Below are 16,068 nucleotides of genomic sequence, written 5' to 3'. Positions count from 1 at the left end.
GTTACACTCACTGTTGCCAATCTAAATATTTTGATTGTACCGTTGCTTACGAGATAAGAAAGGCTGTCGCATTCCAAACTTTTCGCTTCGAAAAGAGGGTCGTTTAGTGTTGCTAAATTTTGTCGCTAGATGGTGTCTTTACACCCCTATTCAGAGAGACGAACGCATACCTAGTTGTTTTATTGGCTTTAAAACTTAATGTAAACTTTTTAATCACATTATATTTATTAATCTAGACTGAATCTAATGAATATATATATATGATATAGTCTATATGTTTATCTTTTATGCACTTACATGGTATGTTATGAGAATTTAGTAAAAGTCTATTAAAAAAATAATTTGTGTGAAAATCTCTTTCCATAAATATTTATAAAATTATTGTTTATTAGTAGCTATTCTTTTTTCATGCATTCTAAATCCTGAGATATGATTTCTTAATTATTAATTTTTAATTGAGATAAATTTTTTTACATTATTTCACTACTGAAGAAATTCATAGTTACTCTTATTTTTCTACAAATCATAAGCTTTTATGTGATACGACACGTAACTGAAACCAAATATTACATCATGTAATAAGATTTTTTTTCTATTTAAAATCAAATGTAAGACAGTTGAAAATTTTTATAAAACAAAAATATGACTGTTAAAGAAATTTATAAATTTTGTTTTTAGAAAGATTAGATGATAGGATCGTAGGCAATGCGTCTTTCAAATCAATACACAAAAACATGTTTAAAATACTCCTCTTTTCTATCTTTATGTCAGCAATATTTAAAAAAGAAAAAAAACGAAATATGATTTTATCAATCAATCATTTATAAGAAAGCATTTGTGATTTAAAACTAATTGGTGCTATGTCTTCTGCTTTTTCAATTTAATCGTGTCACAATATTATGATAATATATCATATGATTCTTAGAATAATATTTTAAAAATTAAATAAATATTATACAGAACAAATAAACCGGGCGAAAGGAGGATATATTCCGCTTATCCATATCCTTTTAAGTTATTCTGAGTATGAGAAATCGCTTCTTTAACAAAATGACTTAAATAAGCTGATTTATGTGGGAAGGAATGAAGGAATAATCTTTAAAATTTATATCCTGAACTTATTAAAGAAAGAATGTCAAGGATAAGTCAATATCATTCATTTGTTTGTAATAAATTAACTCTGTATCTTCTGTTTCACTTATATTTTTTTTAATTCGGCAATAATAAAACAAAAAGAAGACAAAGTACCACGCCCCTATTCACTTTCCAACCGTGGTATATTTACACCCATTGCGTTCCGTCACGTGATTCGGAACACGCTCCCAGCAACCGAGGACTATATACTACATAATTAATATAGTCCTTGTAGACAAGACATTTCGCTTTACAGAGATTAAGTATAAAAAACGGGAGCACCAGATGACAGGTACAATATTGTTTGTAAAGTAACTTTCTCAAGGGAGTAATATTTCCTTTCACTTATGTTATCCATAAACGAGTGGGTTGCAAATGCATTTAGTACGTAATCCCGTTGCACATTTTCTCTCGCGTAAATCAGAATAAACATATGCGAGAGTTATTCGTAAGCAACAACATATACGAGGGACTAAGAAGCTTTTTCTACCCGTTGCAACGCTCGGGCTTTAGGGGTGTAACAGCGCCCCTGCCGGCCACCACGAGAAACTGTTTTGTCCCCTGCGCATTCTCGAAATGCGATAGCCTCTTTTATCTCGTAAGCACCGACTGTACTTTTAAAGTACGTTGTCTAGATGTTTTCCTCCATAATTTATAGCATATGGCTTAATGAATTTAGACGTTTTATTTTTTCGTCCAGATATTTTTTCACAGAATTTATAATAGCACGTAGCCTATGAGATCCAGATACTTTTATTTCATTTTTTAGATATTTTGTTTCAATTAGAGTTGACGACACTTACACTGGCCACGTTATTTTTGCGCATGTTCTGTCTTAGTCCAGTTTAAATTGCTAGTTGGCATTTGCGATTATTTTGTATTGTAGTACATTAATTTACTCTCCAAGATTCCAAAACACCGTGTGTTTACTGATGATTGAAAAAGGATTATCCGTTTTTGAAAAAAGTCTGCGATCGTATTGAGGAAGTGAAATATGAATTGCGCTTTTTACAATTTTCAGTAACTCGTGGTGGGCGTTCGGACATTAAAAATCACTTGAAATGTGCGAAACATAATGCAAACCTAGTAGCAATAGGAACTTCCTCAAATATATTGTCATATTTTAAAGGTACCGATTCAAGTGACAAAGAATTTTTAAAGAAACTTCACACTTGTGATAAATATTAATATTTAATAAGCTCTTAATAATAAGGTATGTTCAGTTGAGTTATTAAAAATTGCTTTTAACTCGTTATTTTTTATTAACAACTTTTTATATAGCCTTTTCAATCGTAGGTGTACTTATCCTAGTAGGCTTTATTTTCTGTTGCGAGTATTTTCTCAAAATTGTCTCCGTTTGAGAAAAAAATATTATGGTAAATATTCGGATATAAGTTTTCAATCCTTCTCGAGAAGTCTCAAACTTTGTTTAATGTAATTTTTGAAAAGTGAAGTTTGTGTTTTGTATGCACCCACAATCTTTAAAATTTTTAAATAAGCTGGACGACATAAATTCTAGTTAGTGCGCTACTTGGACCAACGTTTCCTATTATTATAAAAACCGACGAGTGATCGAAGCAGATTCGACTGGCGATCTTATGAACTAGACAACGTCTTAATACTCTGCGCGACCACCAGTAATCGAATGGATAGAGTTATCGAACTCGATAGTTGGTCGTGGGTTCGCGCTCGACCAACGGGCCGAGTCGCAGTTTTCCGCGTTTTCTTCGATTATGTAACACTTAAATAACTGCCAGATTCTCGTGAAAAACCTCCCGGGAAGGATGATCCCTTGGTAGATATTATGTTGCCACATCCAATCAAACCAACTTAATATACTCTCTTGTCAGATTTATTATGATTAGGAAGATAAGGTTTTTTTCAGCCAATCGTAATGTACTATATAATACGATCTTTTTAAGGAGCATTCATTTATCATAATAAAGAAAAATAAAATATAATTTTATCAAAATACCTAAACCCAAAAACTAAATGACTCATTCCACAAAAGTTTCTTTCAAATTATTTTTTATTATCCGTGGATTTAATATCTTGTATTTCTAAAGACGGGTGGGAAGCCGGGACGGCGAAGGCGTCAAATGCCGCTCCGGCGAACCTGGATTCGAATTTGAATCGGGAACTTGTATTTCCGATGTGAGCTCCGACCCAGCTGCGGATCTGCCCGAACACATATTAGGACAAAAAAAGAGTCTCTTAGTATTCATAGGACAAACAGAGTTAAAAGAAAAAGATGACTGGAAATGACACAGTTTAACACAGTGGTGACGATTAGCAAAGTAACACCGATTCCATTATTTTATTGATAAGTTTTATATAATATACACTTAAATAATTACGTTGTAACATTGATAAAGTTAAATTTTAATTTTAAAAAATATTGAAGTTTGTAAATCGATGTACAGTATTTTATTTTATTAGAAATTGGCAACGGCTTTAGCTCCTCTGGTGGTCGTTTTCCTAACTAGAATCTCGAACGAAAGTGTGGATGAGCCATATGCGACACCTTTCATAAATATTTCAATATGGTAAGAGAAATGAATGTTTTTTCAATAAGTACAAAATAGCTACGAATGATTGTCGAGAAAAATTTTATTTTAAAATATGTCGCGTTAACGGTACGTAGAAGGAAAAATCGAATTTAAGAATACTTTTCACGTGTCGAGACAGGTCATTTTTATCCAAAGAAAATCCCACAAAACACCAATTTCGTTCAGCAGTTGTCATTTAATTAATTTTTACCAAAAAGAAGTGATTTGATTTACTAATGGCGTCTTTTGTAAAACCTGAAACTTTCCGAAATAAATCGTTTTACTCGTCGGTAGGTGTTAAACTTCCCGACCACCCTACGCTGCATCAAAAGCAATCGATTTTTCGTCATTTCGTTTGGAAAGGATTATTAAACTGAATAAAGTTGTATAATTAAAAGTTTTAGTGAAAATAATTAAATAACTCTTAGTTAAATACATTATCGGTGTAAAGATTTATTTTGGCATTACGCGTAAGTAAGTGGAAATGAAAAAAATGGAAAAATGGTAATTCTGCTTGAGAATTTGAGTTTGTAGTTTTTTTGTCCAAGGATCTTCTGCATTTCTTTAGAGCCTGATTAGACGTGGACCACTCTTGCTTTTGTTTTCAAAATCATTTTGAAACGTACGTCTGGTTTTTCTCCTGGCTGGGAGCGGTCTCCTTCCTGCTCTTTCTTGGCCGCCTCTTTGGAGGGAGATTCGCGGCAGATGCGAATCTCGCCGGGCGCTCTTTCTTTGTCTGTTCCTTGGATTGGATTCGTGTGATGCCACCGTTTGAGTGAGAAAACCGTTCCGTGGGGTCCGTTTCACCTCTAATTTCTACGACTGACAGGTACCCTTCCCCCTTTCTCTGGATGTTGGCGGTTGGACGTGGACTTTGCGATACGATTTTGTGATGTGTATTTCTGTATTTCCGATCTATGACCGGAGGGGAATTGTTTGATGGTCAAAAAATTTGAAAATTGCTCGTGATGTTTTGACAAATTAAATGACTGAAATAAGTGAAAAGATTGTGATTAATGCATCGTAGCATGGAACCAGCATTTTCTTTTGAACGTTTTTGCAATGTTTAACTGTTTTGAGATCAAAGAATTTTTCAATATGTATTAATTTACAACTTTGTTACATTTGATTGAGGGTTCCCAAATCTTTTTGACTGTTGAGTCCTTCGTTTCCTTGACTTTTTATTGATCATCTCGCCTTTTTTTTGCTAGTACTGTTAATAGTAATAAAATAATGATGACTCTCTTGTCGGTTGCCATGTTGTGAAAATGGTCTAACTTGCATGAACTGCACCCATACTGGTGAGGTCCATGGGGAGAAATGAAACCAAGGGTGACCGAACCTGGGTCTGTGGAGATTTAACTGTGGTGATGACACCAATCCGTTAGTGAGGAATACTTCTTTCCTCACTAACGTTTTCAAACCTCTGGTTCTTCTTCAGGTGAACAGACAATGGACAAGTTATTCGATGACAAGAATCTTTTCAAAAAAAAAAAATTCTGAAAGTTCTACGTAAACACACGCCATCTTCGTCATTCTGCGCGTGCACAGTTGATGGAAGTATAGCTTTATGTTATCCCGTATCATAGACCAGCGTTTAATTTGGTCTATTATAGTGTATTAATTTGGTCAGCCAGGCCACCGATAATGATAATTCTTCTTTATTATTAATACATTTTTCTTCCCTTGCTACTTTATGTATGCGTATCGCTTCCATCCATCTTAAATGGTGCAGCCGCTGCGTTGTTTGTATTATTTTCGCCTCATTAAAAAATGGTTCTATCTCTGGGTCTGTAGCATACTGTGCTAGTGCGGTTGTATATCTGTTATGCGCGATGTCTGCTTTGTGCTCCTTAACCCTCACCTCCAATGCTCTTTTTGTGGCTCCTACATATATTAACTCTTTATCCCATCTATGATCTTTCATAGGGATTGCACTCCAGCCAATTTGCCCTGCTGTGGAGCATCTTTCCCGTTACTCAACATGTTAAAAATAGTGGGACATCTATATATAATGGTGACTTGTTTTCTTTTGGCGATCTCTTTATATAGATTTTCTAAGTATGGATTGTATGTAACCATTATCCTGTCCTTATTCAAGCTATCTTCTTGCCTTTGTACTTCTGTTTGTTCCGCTCTTTGGGGCTGAAGGGTTTTCTTGTATAGTGCCACCACCAGATTATTATACCCATGTCGTTCAGCAATATTGTTAATCATGTTGATCTTGTTTGTAAGTGCCTGCGGTGTAGATGAGTGGATGTACGCCCTTTTGACCAAGCTATTAAATGCGGCTATCTTATACCTCATTGGATCACATGACTGTGCCGGGATATACAATTGATCTACTTGTGGTTTTCTATATACTTCTGTGCAGATGTCTGATCCTTTAACTGTGATGTTCACGTCGAGAAAATGGGCCTGGGTGTAGCTCTCCTGTTCTAGACCCAGAGTTAAGCCATAGGAGTTATTATTAAACTGGGCCATGAATGTCAACATATCTGGTTTACATTTCCAAAGTACGAGTATATCGTCTATGTATCGCTTGTAGATACTACAAGAGATATATCTATGCCAACTCGCCTTATCCCACTGAGCTCCCTAACTTTACTCTTACCTTTCATCACACTCCTATCGACTTATACACTGACGGCTCCAAGATTGGTAACATGGTGGGCTGTAGCTTTGTGGTATTTCAAAAGGGCAACGAGATCTTCAATTACAGGACCCGCCTCCACAGTAACTGTTCAGTTTTTCAGGCCGAGCTGCTCGCCATCAGACATGCACTCAATTGGAGCACTGAAACCTTCCAGAACACCAACATCGCTCCCCATTATGACAGCAGTTCTGCCATTCTATCCTCAATCGCCGTAACCTTCATCCCATTGCCTACGACATCCACACGATCCAAAGTAGTTCAAACAACTCCTATAGCATCAACTGGGTACATGCCCACCAGAACAATGTCAGCAATGAGTGTGCCGACTCCCTCGCCAAATCTGCTACCACTGACCAAACCTTGCACATTGACTATGATAAACTTAACCTGAAAACCATCAAGAAAATCTTTTGGAATGATCTTCTTGTTGACTGGCAGCACGACTGGGACTCCAGCAACAACATCACCCATTGGTTTCTTCCTAACATCTCTAATAGGTATAAGTACAAGTGGATCACTCCAAACTTTCAACTCACCCAATTCCTCACCAATCACGGGCGTTTTCATTCATATCTGAAATGCTTTGTTAACCCACACAACAGTGGACCTGTGCCACCTGTGACTCTCAAGACAGCTGTCTACATTATATCCTGGACTGTCCCATGCTGGAGCATGAGAGGCTTTATTTACGTACTATTATTGATCTTAAGCAAGGCACTGGCCTAACAGTGAACATGACCAACTTAACGACCTGGTCAATGACAGGGACACCTTTAATCAACTCATTGTGCTCATCAAACAATATAACAAAAGGACCAACATCCCCTTACGGCACCCAAGCATCCAGATAGTTTCTTCTGCTCAGCTCGGCACCTTCTGTTCTGTGCTTTTGTATATATTGTATTTTTTTTTTTTTTTTGTAATAGCCCTAATCTCTATTTGTAAATGCATATTACGTACTCTATCTTACCATTTATCCCTTATTGTTTGCTCTTTACACTCTTTGTTGCACTTATTGTTTGCGGTTACTTTGTTATTATTTTAAGTAATCACTTGTCATGTTGTCTATCATCTGTAATTATTTGTCACCATGTTCTTTGTAATCATACCATTCATATGTAATTTTACGTCATAGTATCCAGTTAACACTCTCACTCCTTCCCTACGTGTTTCCATGTTAATCCTTATGTGTCATACCTTGTATACTCTAACACTCATCCAGTTGTGCCTAGCGGTACTGGATATGTACTGTACCATAGTACCTCAATAAAATAATTGAATTGAATTTGTCTTTAAAGGTCAACTGTAGATTATCTGAATGAAATTACAGTAGTAATAATTATGAAATTATAAATGACAATTGTAAATAAATATACAGGTATACCTCACCTTACGTCGGTAATTGGTTCCAGGAGAGGCAACATTCGTCAAATTTACTTGTCTCCGAATTTACATGTCACTAGGCTAAACCACAAATTACCATTCCCAGTTCTGTATTTTATTTATAAATGCATTTTTAATAATATATGGTTAATAAGAATCTATTTTAAACTTACAAACAAATAAATTTTAGTTTTTAATATAGTACAGAAAAAAAGTAATCTAAATTTACAAATACATGTACGTACAGTACATACTTGAAAATTTACAGTACATGTTTACAATTTGGTGATGTTTACAGTACATTGCAAACTCTTTATTTGTGAATGTGGTTTCTCTAAGACATTATAAAATAAGATGATTTTTTAAGGTTAAATCACAAATACAGTTATTAAAATTATTTTGCGATAGTAGAAAATAAACTAATTTATGTTAAATTTACCAATATCGAGTGGTGCCGACAACGATGCCAAACGGTAGATATTGGAACTACCATGGAAAACGCCAATAATGAGCACTTAAAGACCGCTAAATAAGACGACAACATAGAAACACAAATGTTTTTGTGTTTCGTTCTCTAGGATTTATGATGATTATATTAACATTTACTGTAAATGCATATATTTTAATATGATTTATGTGCTTTTAATGCTTTTCTAGTGATATTACGACTTCAATATTTGTGGCGGACGGATGTAAAGTCGAATAAAATGACTTAAACTTGATTTTTATTTTTCCATATACTTTTTTGACAAACGACGTAATTCGAGGTATACCTGTACTTTTTCTCAAAATTTTCTTAAATTTGCTGATGTAATGGAAATTTTTTCAAAACTGTATATTGATTATTAAACTTGGGAAGATCTAGAGAGAGTTTGGAGTGCTGCACTTGCATTTGCTTTAATTTTATTTATATTTAAAATAACTAATGAAATACAGAAAATTTCATTTTTATGGAGCTTATTTATAATTTAAATTTTTAAAAGTAGATTTCTGTAAATCATTACTTTCAGAAAAATTTGTAGAAAAAAATAAAAAATGTACCTCAACAGTTTTATTCATTTCAAAGATTAGAATCTTTGCATATTTATAAAATATAATTTGTATACTGACATAGTTTAATCTCTAATTTCTATTTACAATTTATCAATATAATTCAATTGTATATAATAATGTTTAGATGATATTTTCTTGTAATTGTGAATTAACAGGCATTGATTCTTATGCAGCAGCATAGTAAAATTATTATTTTAATTTTTATTTTAGATATAGCTGTATTAAATAAAAAATATATATGGTATATAATAAATTGATGTTTTAAAATTTTAGAAGCCTTTGATGTTACATGGTCACGAAAGAGCAATAACACAGATCAAGTATAATCGAGAAGGAGACTTATTATTTTCATGTTCCAAAGATATAATTCCAAATGCATGGTATTCAATTAATGGTGAAAGACTTGGATCGTTTAATGGACACACTGGAGCTATTTGGTGCATTGATGTCAATTGTATCCTTTTATTTTACTTGTTTATAAATTTAATGTGAGAGCTATTTCAATGTTGTTTTAATAATTAGAAAAATTTTATTATGCATTTGGCTTTAATATGACTATCAGACTTAGAGATGCTTATATATTTACTTTAGTTTTGATTATTTTTCAACATAATCTCCAGCTAAATTGAGATGCCTGTAGCAATTAACAGGCTTCTGTATTCCGTCTTTGTAGAATTCTGACACCCGTGATTAAAGCCACATTAATGCTGGACTGCAACTCTCTGTCATTGTAAAAGCATTGCAATGCAAGACATGTCTTTCTGTACTTGAAAAGTCTGTAATTGTTAGGCACCAAATCCTGGCTGTACAGAGAGTGATCAAACAGTTCCCATGATGTAATTGAAGCTTCTTGTCCTAATGACTATTGAACTTAAATCACATAATTTGATAAATTTAGGACTTATCATACAGGAATGTAGCCATAAGAGTGTCGCAAAATTAATCACATAGAGTTGTCATTGCAGAATGCATTTTGGCTCAAGATCCCTCTTTGGCTGCCGACAATCTTTTAAAACACTTGTTTCAAGTAAAGTCACAAGGAAAATAATTTTATTATAATATTAACACATGAAAAAGTAATGTAGAATGTCATATGCTGAGTATTAAATGTAAGATTTAAAAAATAAAATCTAAATGATATAATATCACACCACATACAGATCGTATGTGGTGTGATACTAAAATTAAAATGTAAATCTATTAAAACATACTCTAAAACCATTTAAAAAATACAAATTAAGATTAAAAGGAGTTTTCAATTTTGAAGTTTAGACTATTTACAAAAAAATATAATATTTTTTGAGTCTATCTTTAATCCTTTTCACACTACCATAGAAGTAACAGTTACAATGGTGTTATTAGAAGAATAAAAACTTCTTTCACAAAAAGGTAAAAAATAGGTAAAAAATTCACAAAGTTAAAAACGATCAAGTGCCAGCCTTTCATTAGAGGTTCTGACACTTTTACATTAAAAACACAAAGAATTCTTCTCACCATACTGTCCCTTATCCAATTAATAACTGCTTCTAGCCCTCTGGTGGTAGGTACGAGTTACTCACTTGATTTGCGATACGGAAGTCGTTAATGTGCAGTTACCTAGGTAAAATGCGGAAAACTGTTGATTCTGCACGTTAATGGATCAACCTAGTTAATCTGGAGATTAGCTAGGTAATGTACACATTAATGGCTTTCGAGCTTTAGCAGTAACATATATATATATATATATAGCTTGCTTGAAAGATTTCAAAAAATTTTTAAACCATTTAATATTATTTTGCAGCACTCTTTTGTCACCTTGTATAATAAGTCTTAAATTTATCAAATTGTATGGTTTAAAAAGTAAAACAACTCTCAATCGAGTTGTTGCAGCCAGGATCAAACACTAGTAATAAATGGTTGTCCTGTGTACAAATGAACTTTTATTAACACTATTTATGTACTTAAGAAATATTGAATTAAAAATTACTTATTATTTAAAACAGTTTACATTATGCAAACTGTCAAAAATTGTTGACTGATCTATCTATTGTAGGATAACTGTAATGCAAGGAATTTCCCAAATTAGGAAACATCTTAAGACTCGGCAGTGTAAGATGAAAACACATATTCAAATAGACGATGCTCTTTTTGTCTTTACACAGATGCTCTCCTAGATATGAATAGGTTAGGTTCCCGAGCTTTTGTCATAAGTCGAAAACTAAGCCGAAAAGTTCATTTGTACACAGAACAACCATTTATTGTTAGTGTTTGATCCTTTAATGTACTTAGAATACATTATGTTTATTTACACACTTGCTACTGCTTACTAGTGGGTATTTCAAACACAGTAGTTTTCTCCTAATGCACTTAGTTTTATAAAGTCCAGTTTAGTTCTCATGGTGAAAGAGCAACACTTCTTGCATTTATCTTCACTAGATTACTATTATGTTTTGGTGCATTTTTGAAGCACTAATCATAAAAGTTTATAAAAATTGTAAACAATAGCAAAGAATGCAGTTACTCCAATGTCATTGATTTGAGTTCTACTATATGAGTTACAATGGATGATACACAATAGAAATAAGCAACATCAATTATTTATTAAAAATTTATTATTTCTGGCCAAAGAGTAACTTCAATGCCAGCCCCATGAGCAGTAAGAGAACTTCAGAATCAATGCAAAATTAAAAGATTAGATGTATGGTCAAATTGTTTGTAAATCTGAAAGTTTGTAAGTTGAGTATTCTTAAGTAGAAGAGTTCCTGTGTATATAACCCTATTAAATGATTGTATCAGCAAAACAATTTTACATTTTATAAAATTTGATAATGAAAAAATTGCACAGCAGCATAGTAATTAAATTTATTGTGTGTTACAAAATCAACTATGATTTTGTAACACACTATAATTTGACTGTAATTTGAAACACTGATCAAATTACAGGGTGGATTACAGAAAATGCAAGCCATTATTAAAAAACAAATTGAATCTCTGAACAAAGTGTGTGGCTGCTGCACTTACTTTGCACCAACCAGGATATGGTATTTACAAACCCTCAAAATAAATAAAAAATTTGTTATCAGAACTTAAAAATGGTAATACACTTCCTTTCCATACAGTCATATTCTTACATACAGAAAGAGGTTGAAACCTTCAAATGTGTGAACAGAGTTTGTCGGCTCTCAAAAAACTGAGTGGTGTCAGTCATGCTGACATAATTAAATGGGTTCATTCAACTCCAGTTTATTCAGAAATTCCACACAAACATAAAATATACACCAGGAAAAAGAATTTTGGATAATCCGAAACATTGCTACTTTGGCACAGGTTTGGACCCCTATTAGTTTAGATTTTCAAGGATTTTCTGTAGAAATTTTTAATGATGTTTAACTCTAACTTTTATATAATATGTATTTTAAATTATTTTAGAAATTTCTGAAGTGACACTTATTATTTATTGATTCTTTATTTCAAATTAAATTAATTTAATAATTTGTAAGGTTAATTTTTTCATTTATAAGAAAATTTATATCATTAATACCTAAACTTTAACAAGGGGATACAACTAGAGTTGCTACTGGAGCTGCAGATAATACCTGTAGAATATGGGATTGCGAAAGAGGTTAGAATTTTATCTTTTTATTCTTAAATTAATAAAATTGTGTTTTATAATTTTAAATAATTTGAGATACTATCCAAAAGTTTTCAAAATTGATTTATAAATAAAATTACATTACACATGGATTTTATTCACCACTGTCACCTTCACACTAGTCTCCTTGGGAGTGTGCACAATGATTCCATTGCTTCTGCACAAATGGAATGCATACTGGAAGTCCTTTTTTGATGACTGTGTTTAATACTGTCTGTGATTCAACTTCACTCGCCTCTGTTATGTCAAATTTTATCCCTTTAACCTATCCGATGTTGAAATTCTTCTCTGTTGCTTGTAACGCCATGTTGAATTTTCGTAGATTTTAAGCCTAACGAAATTTTTTTTTAAATAACAATTGTGTTTACTGTGTCGTTAAAAATTATTTTTTTATGTTGCACAAACAAAATAAATATATTGAAAAATATAAAAAATTATATTTCAAAAGTTTGTTTTAATATAAAAATTTAATATAAAAAAGTATTTAATATAAAAATCATAGTGACATCTAGTATTAAAAACATTCCAATGCAGACAAAGAAATATTGGGTCGCCTAAACAGGTCAATGGGGTCAACACGAAAATTTTTGGGAACAGCGCAGGACAGGTTAACTTTATTTTCCTTTTAGAAACAGAAAGCGAGGAGTTAAATTGGACAAGTATGATGAAATTGTTTTTAGCCAAAAACATTTGCACAGTTAAAGGTGTGTGTGGTTTAGTGTTGTGTTTATGGAGAACCTAGTTTTTATTGCACTATTTTTTGGATATTTTCTTCTTATGTTTTCCTTCAGCTACCCTAAGATTTTACAATAGAATTCTACCTTCACTTTCTGATGAGGAGGGATGAAAAAAGATAAGCGTAGATTTAACATTACTCTTGACTTGTCAGGCTTTCTTTGATCTAGCCTGTCTGATAAAGAAAATATCTTGATAATTCCTCATGTAGCTGTGAGCTTGCCAAGGAAATGCCCAGTCAGGCATGCTTCCTCCATAAGACTGCTCTGCACCCAAAAATGGAAGTGGAGGTTTTGTAACAAAAACAAATCAACAAAGAAAATAAGAGATACACAGAATTATCACTATTAATTTTGTTCTTTTGTTTGTTTCATGTCATAAACACTCTCCTGCCCATGTGAACAAACAAAAATTATACCATTAATAAATCATTATCAATAACTTATTGATAATGTATAAATGAAAATAAAATTCTATTAACAATATAATACTCAATTAACACTATTTCAAGGAATGTGTTTCCATATTACATATTTACCTTGTATTAATGAATAATTTTTCAATCCTGATTCAAGTACAATAACTGTTCTTTTTGATGGATATTAGTTTTGTCAAATAATTGGTCACCATCTCCTCAGTAAATATATGCTGTATTGTAAATTTTTTCTTCTATCTTTTTTTGGATAAACTAGTATTTTAATTCATTATGTTTGGTTCTTTGGTGATACTAGGATTATTCATCAATGATACCGATGAGAGGTTATCATAGTACATTGGTGTAGCTTTTTCTAAATGTCATTCAAATTGCATCACTTCTAATAATTTACATAACCACTTTGCTTCCTCATTGCAACCTTGCAGGTAGCAATGAGTTCTGATTTACAAGTTGAAAGACTTATGTTATGTTACTTCATTGACTTCCACCTTATTGCTTCTCCTATTAATCTAAATTGTAACATGTTATAAATTTTCTATTACATGCCCTAGAATTCCAACTTGTATCAGCAAACCCATGTAACTTGTCTTCACAGATTTTGTAATGGAGACAACTCTTTTGCACCTTTCAAATATTGCAATATGCACTTTGCCACTGTCCAATGCATTAAATCATGAGATTTGTTGAACTGACTGATATAATGTATGCTGAATTCTATATTGGGATGAATTCCCTGAGCTAAATACATCAGCGCACCATTTAAACTTCCATACAGCATTTCCATCCATTTTACTTTCCAATTTTATACAGTTGATTCTGTTTAATTGGGGCAGCTGCTTTATTGGGCCAAATCTCAAAGAATTGAAACCAAACTAATAAATTAATACATAATTTAAATGCTTAATTGGGACAGTAGCAGAAAAGGAATTTAGCAATTTTTGATATAATTTAAGGATCTTCTGAAAATATGTCAACACTATGTACACTAATGTCCTGTAGGCTTAATGGTTGGGGGAAACAAAGCAATTTTGCCTTTCTCTTGGGTGGTTCAGTTTTTCCAGAGGGGGTCAGCATAGTGAGACATATCACACTGGGATCCTGTCTAAGGCAGACCTGAATGTGAGCTACTGACCCTGCTCCAGATTGGACTAGACCAGGGATGGGCAACCTTTTTCTATGTAAGGGTCGCATTTTAAGACTTTTCAACTGATGCGAGCCGCATACAAGAGAAAGAGAAAAAAAAATGTTGGTAAATCAGAATTATTTATTCATATATAATTATAAATTAGCATAGGTATACTTAATTTAGCTTCTGGAACTGATGTAAACGTAATATATTGGAAATATTTGGTTAAATATTCGTCTCTGCTAGTTTTAAATTAGTTTCCATGTGTCTGTTAGCCAGTTTCTTGTTTTAATTTTTACTAAATTCATTGCGGAAAAAACTATTCACACACACAAGTTGTAAAAATAACATTTGAATTTTTGCTGCATACTTCCTTAAGCTGGGAAATTGATATATTCATTCACATTTTATGTGTCGCGGGCTGCAAAATATATGAATGCGGGCCGCAGGTTGCCCATCCCTGGACTAGACGATTCCCTTAAAAGTGAAGGGACAAAGACCCCCAGACAATTTTTTGAGGTCTCTCAACCAAGTTGGAAGACAGCTAGAGTTTCTTGGAAGGTGTTGTGTGCATGATTATGTCTAGACTTGGACAGCAGCCATCTGATCATTGGAACCAGCATCTGAGCTGGCAGATTCTATGGATGCTCCTGCCAACATGGCCTCTCTCCAAGTAAAGGAAACTGTGGTCAAAGAAAGGCTATAAGGTGACTTTTGGATGAACCCAGACACGTTCTAACTAAAGAGAGAAAAGAAAGATCATTTGATCAGGAATGGATCGAACAGTCAATTCCTGCATATATCACTACTAATATTTGGCAACACTAGCGTGTTATGAATCAGTTATCTATCGTCGTGAGTCCAGCAAATTTATAGTACAAGTATTATCTGTATTTTGGTTTAATAAAGCATTAAAATAGGTACATAATTATTATTTTTTTACCTACTTATTTATTTACCTATGTATTACATATTTTATTTTAGAATTTATTATTAGTTTGTTTAATTGGTGCAGCTGCTTAATTGGGTAGTTCCAACATGTCCCAATTAAGTGGAATCAACTGTAGTTGGATCCATGAATAATAATTTTCCATATTATAAGGTTAGAGTAACTCTTCATTGTACTCAGTTTGATATAATATCTGGTTGCATTTACCCTGTTTTCTTACTTTTTCCAAATATCAGTTGGATCTATTTTTTCATTTTTTTTTTTTATGCTATCATCTAACAATATCACAATTAATTAAGTTCTACAATATCATGTACATATACTCTGATAATCAGAATTTTTATGTCTTGTTGCTTGAAATAAGTGTGGTGCATTCAGTTCTCTGAAATACAAGTTTATTCAATACATTTTGTGCA

At 32.8% G+C, this 16,068-nt stretch overlaps 1 protein-coding gene across 1 annotated transcript in view; it reads left to right on the top strand.

Annotated features, from left to right (window-relative positions):
* Positions 1–3,581: 3,581 nt before the first annotated feature.
* Positions 3,582–16,068, top strand: part of eIF3i (eukaryotic translation initiation factor 3 subunit i) — a 43,482-nt gene continuing 30,995 nt past the window's right edge. The window contains exons 1-3 of the mRNA XM_067285363.1: positions 3,582–3,680; positions 9,049–9,229; positions 12,311–12,376. Of these exons, the coding sequence (XP_067141464.1) occupies positions 3,678–3,680; positions 9,049–9,229; positions 12,311–12,376 (250 nt within the window). The 5' untranslated portion in view covers positions 3,582–3,677. The remainder of the gene's footprint in view (positions 3,681–9,048; positions 9,230–12,310; positions 12,377–16,068) is intronic.

Source organism: Centruroides vittatus, unplaced genomic scaffold (assembly GCF_030686945.1).
Source record: "Centruroides vittatus isolate TY-2023 unplaced genomic scaffold, ASM3068694v2 scaffold_2520, whole genome shotgun sequence".
Classification (NCBI taxonomy): Eukaryota; Metazoa; Arthropoda; class Arachnida; order Scorpiones; family Buthidae; genus Centruroides; species Centruroides vittatus.
This window is presented reverse-complemented; position numbering and strand designations above follow the sequence as displayed.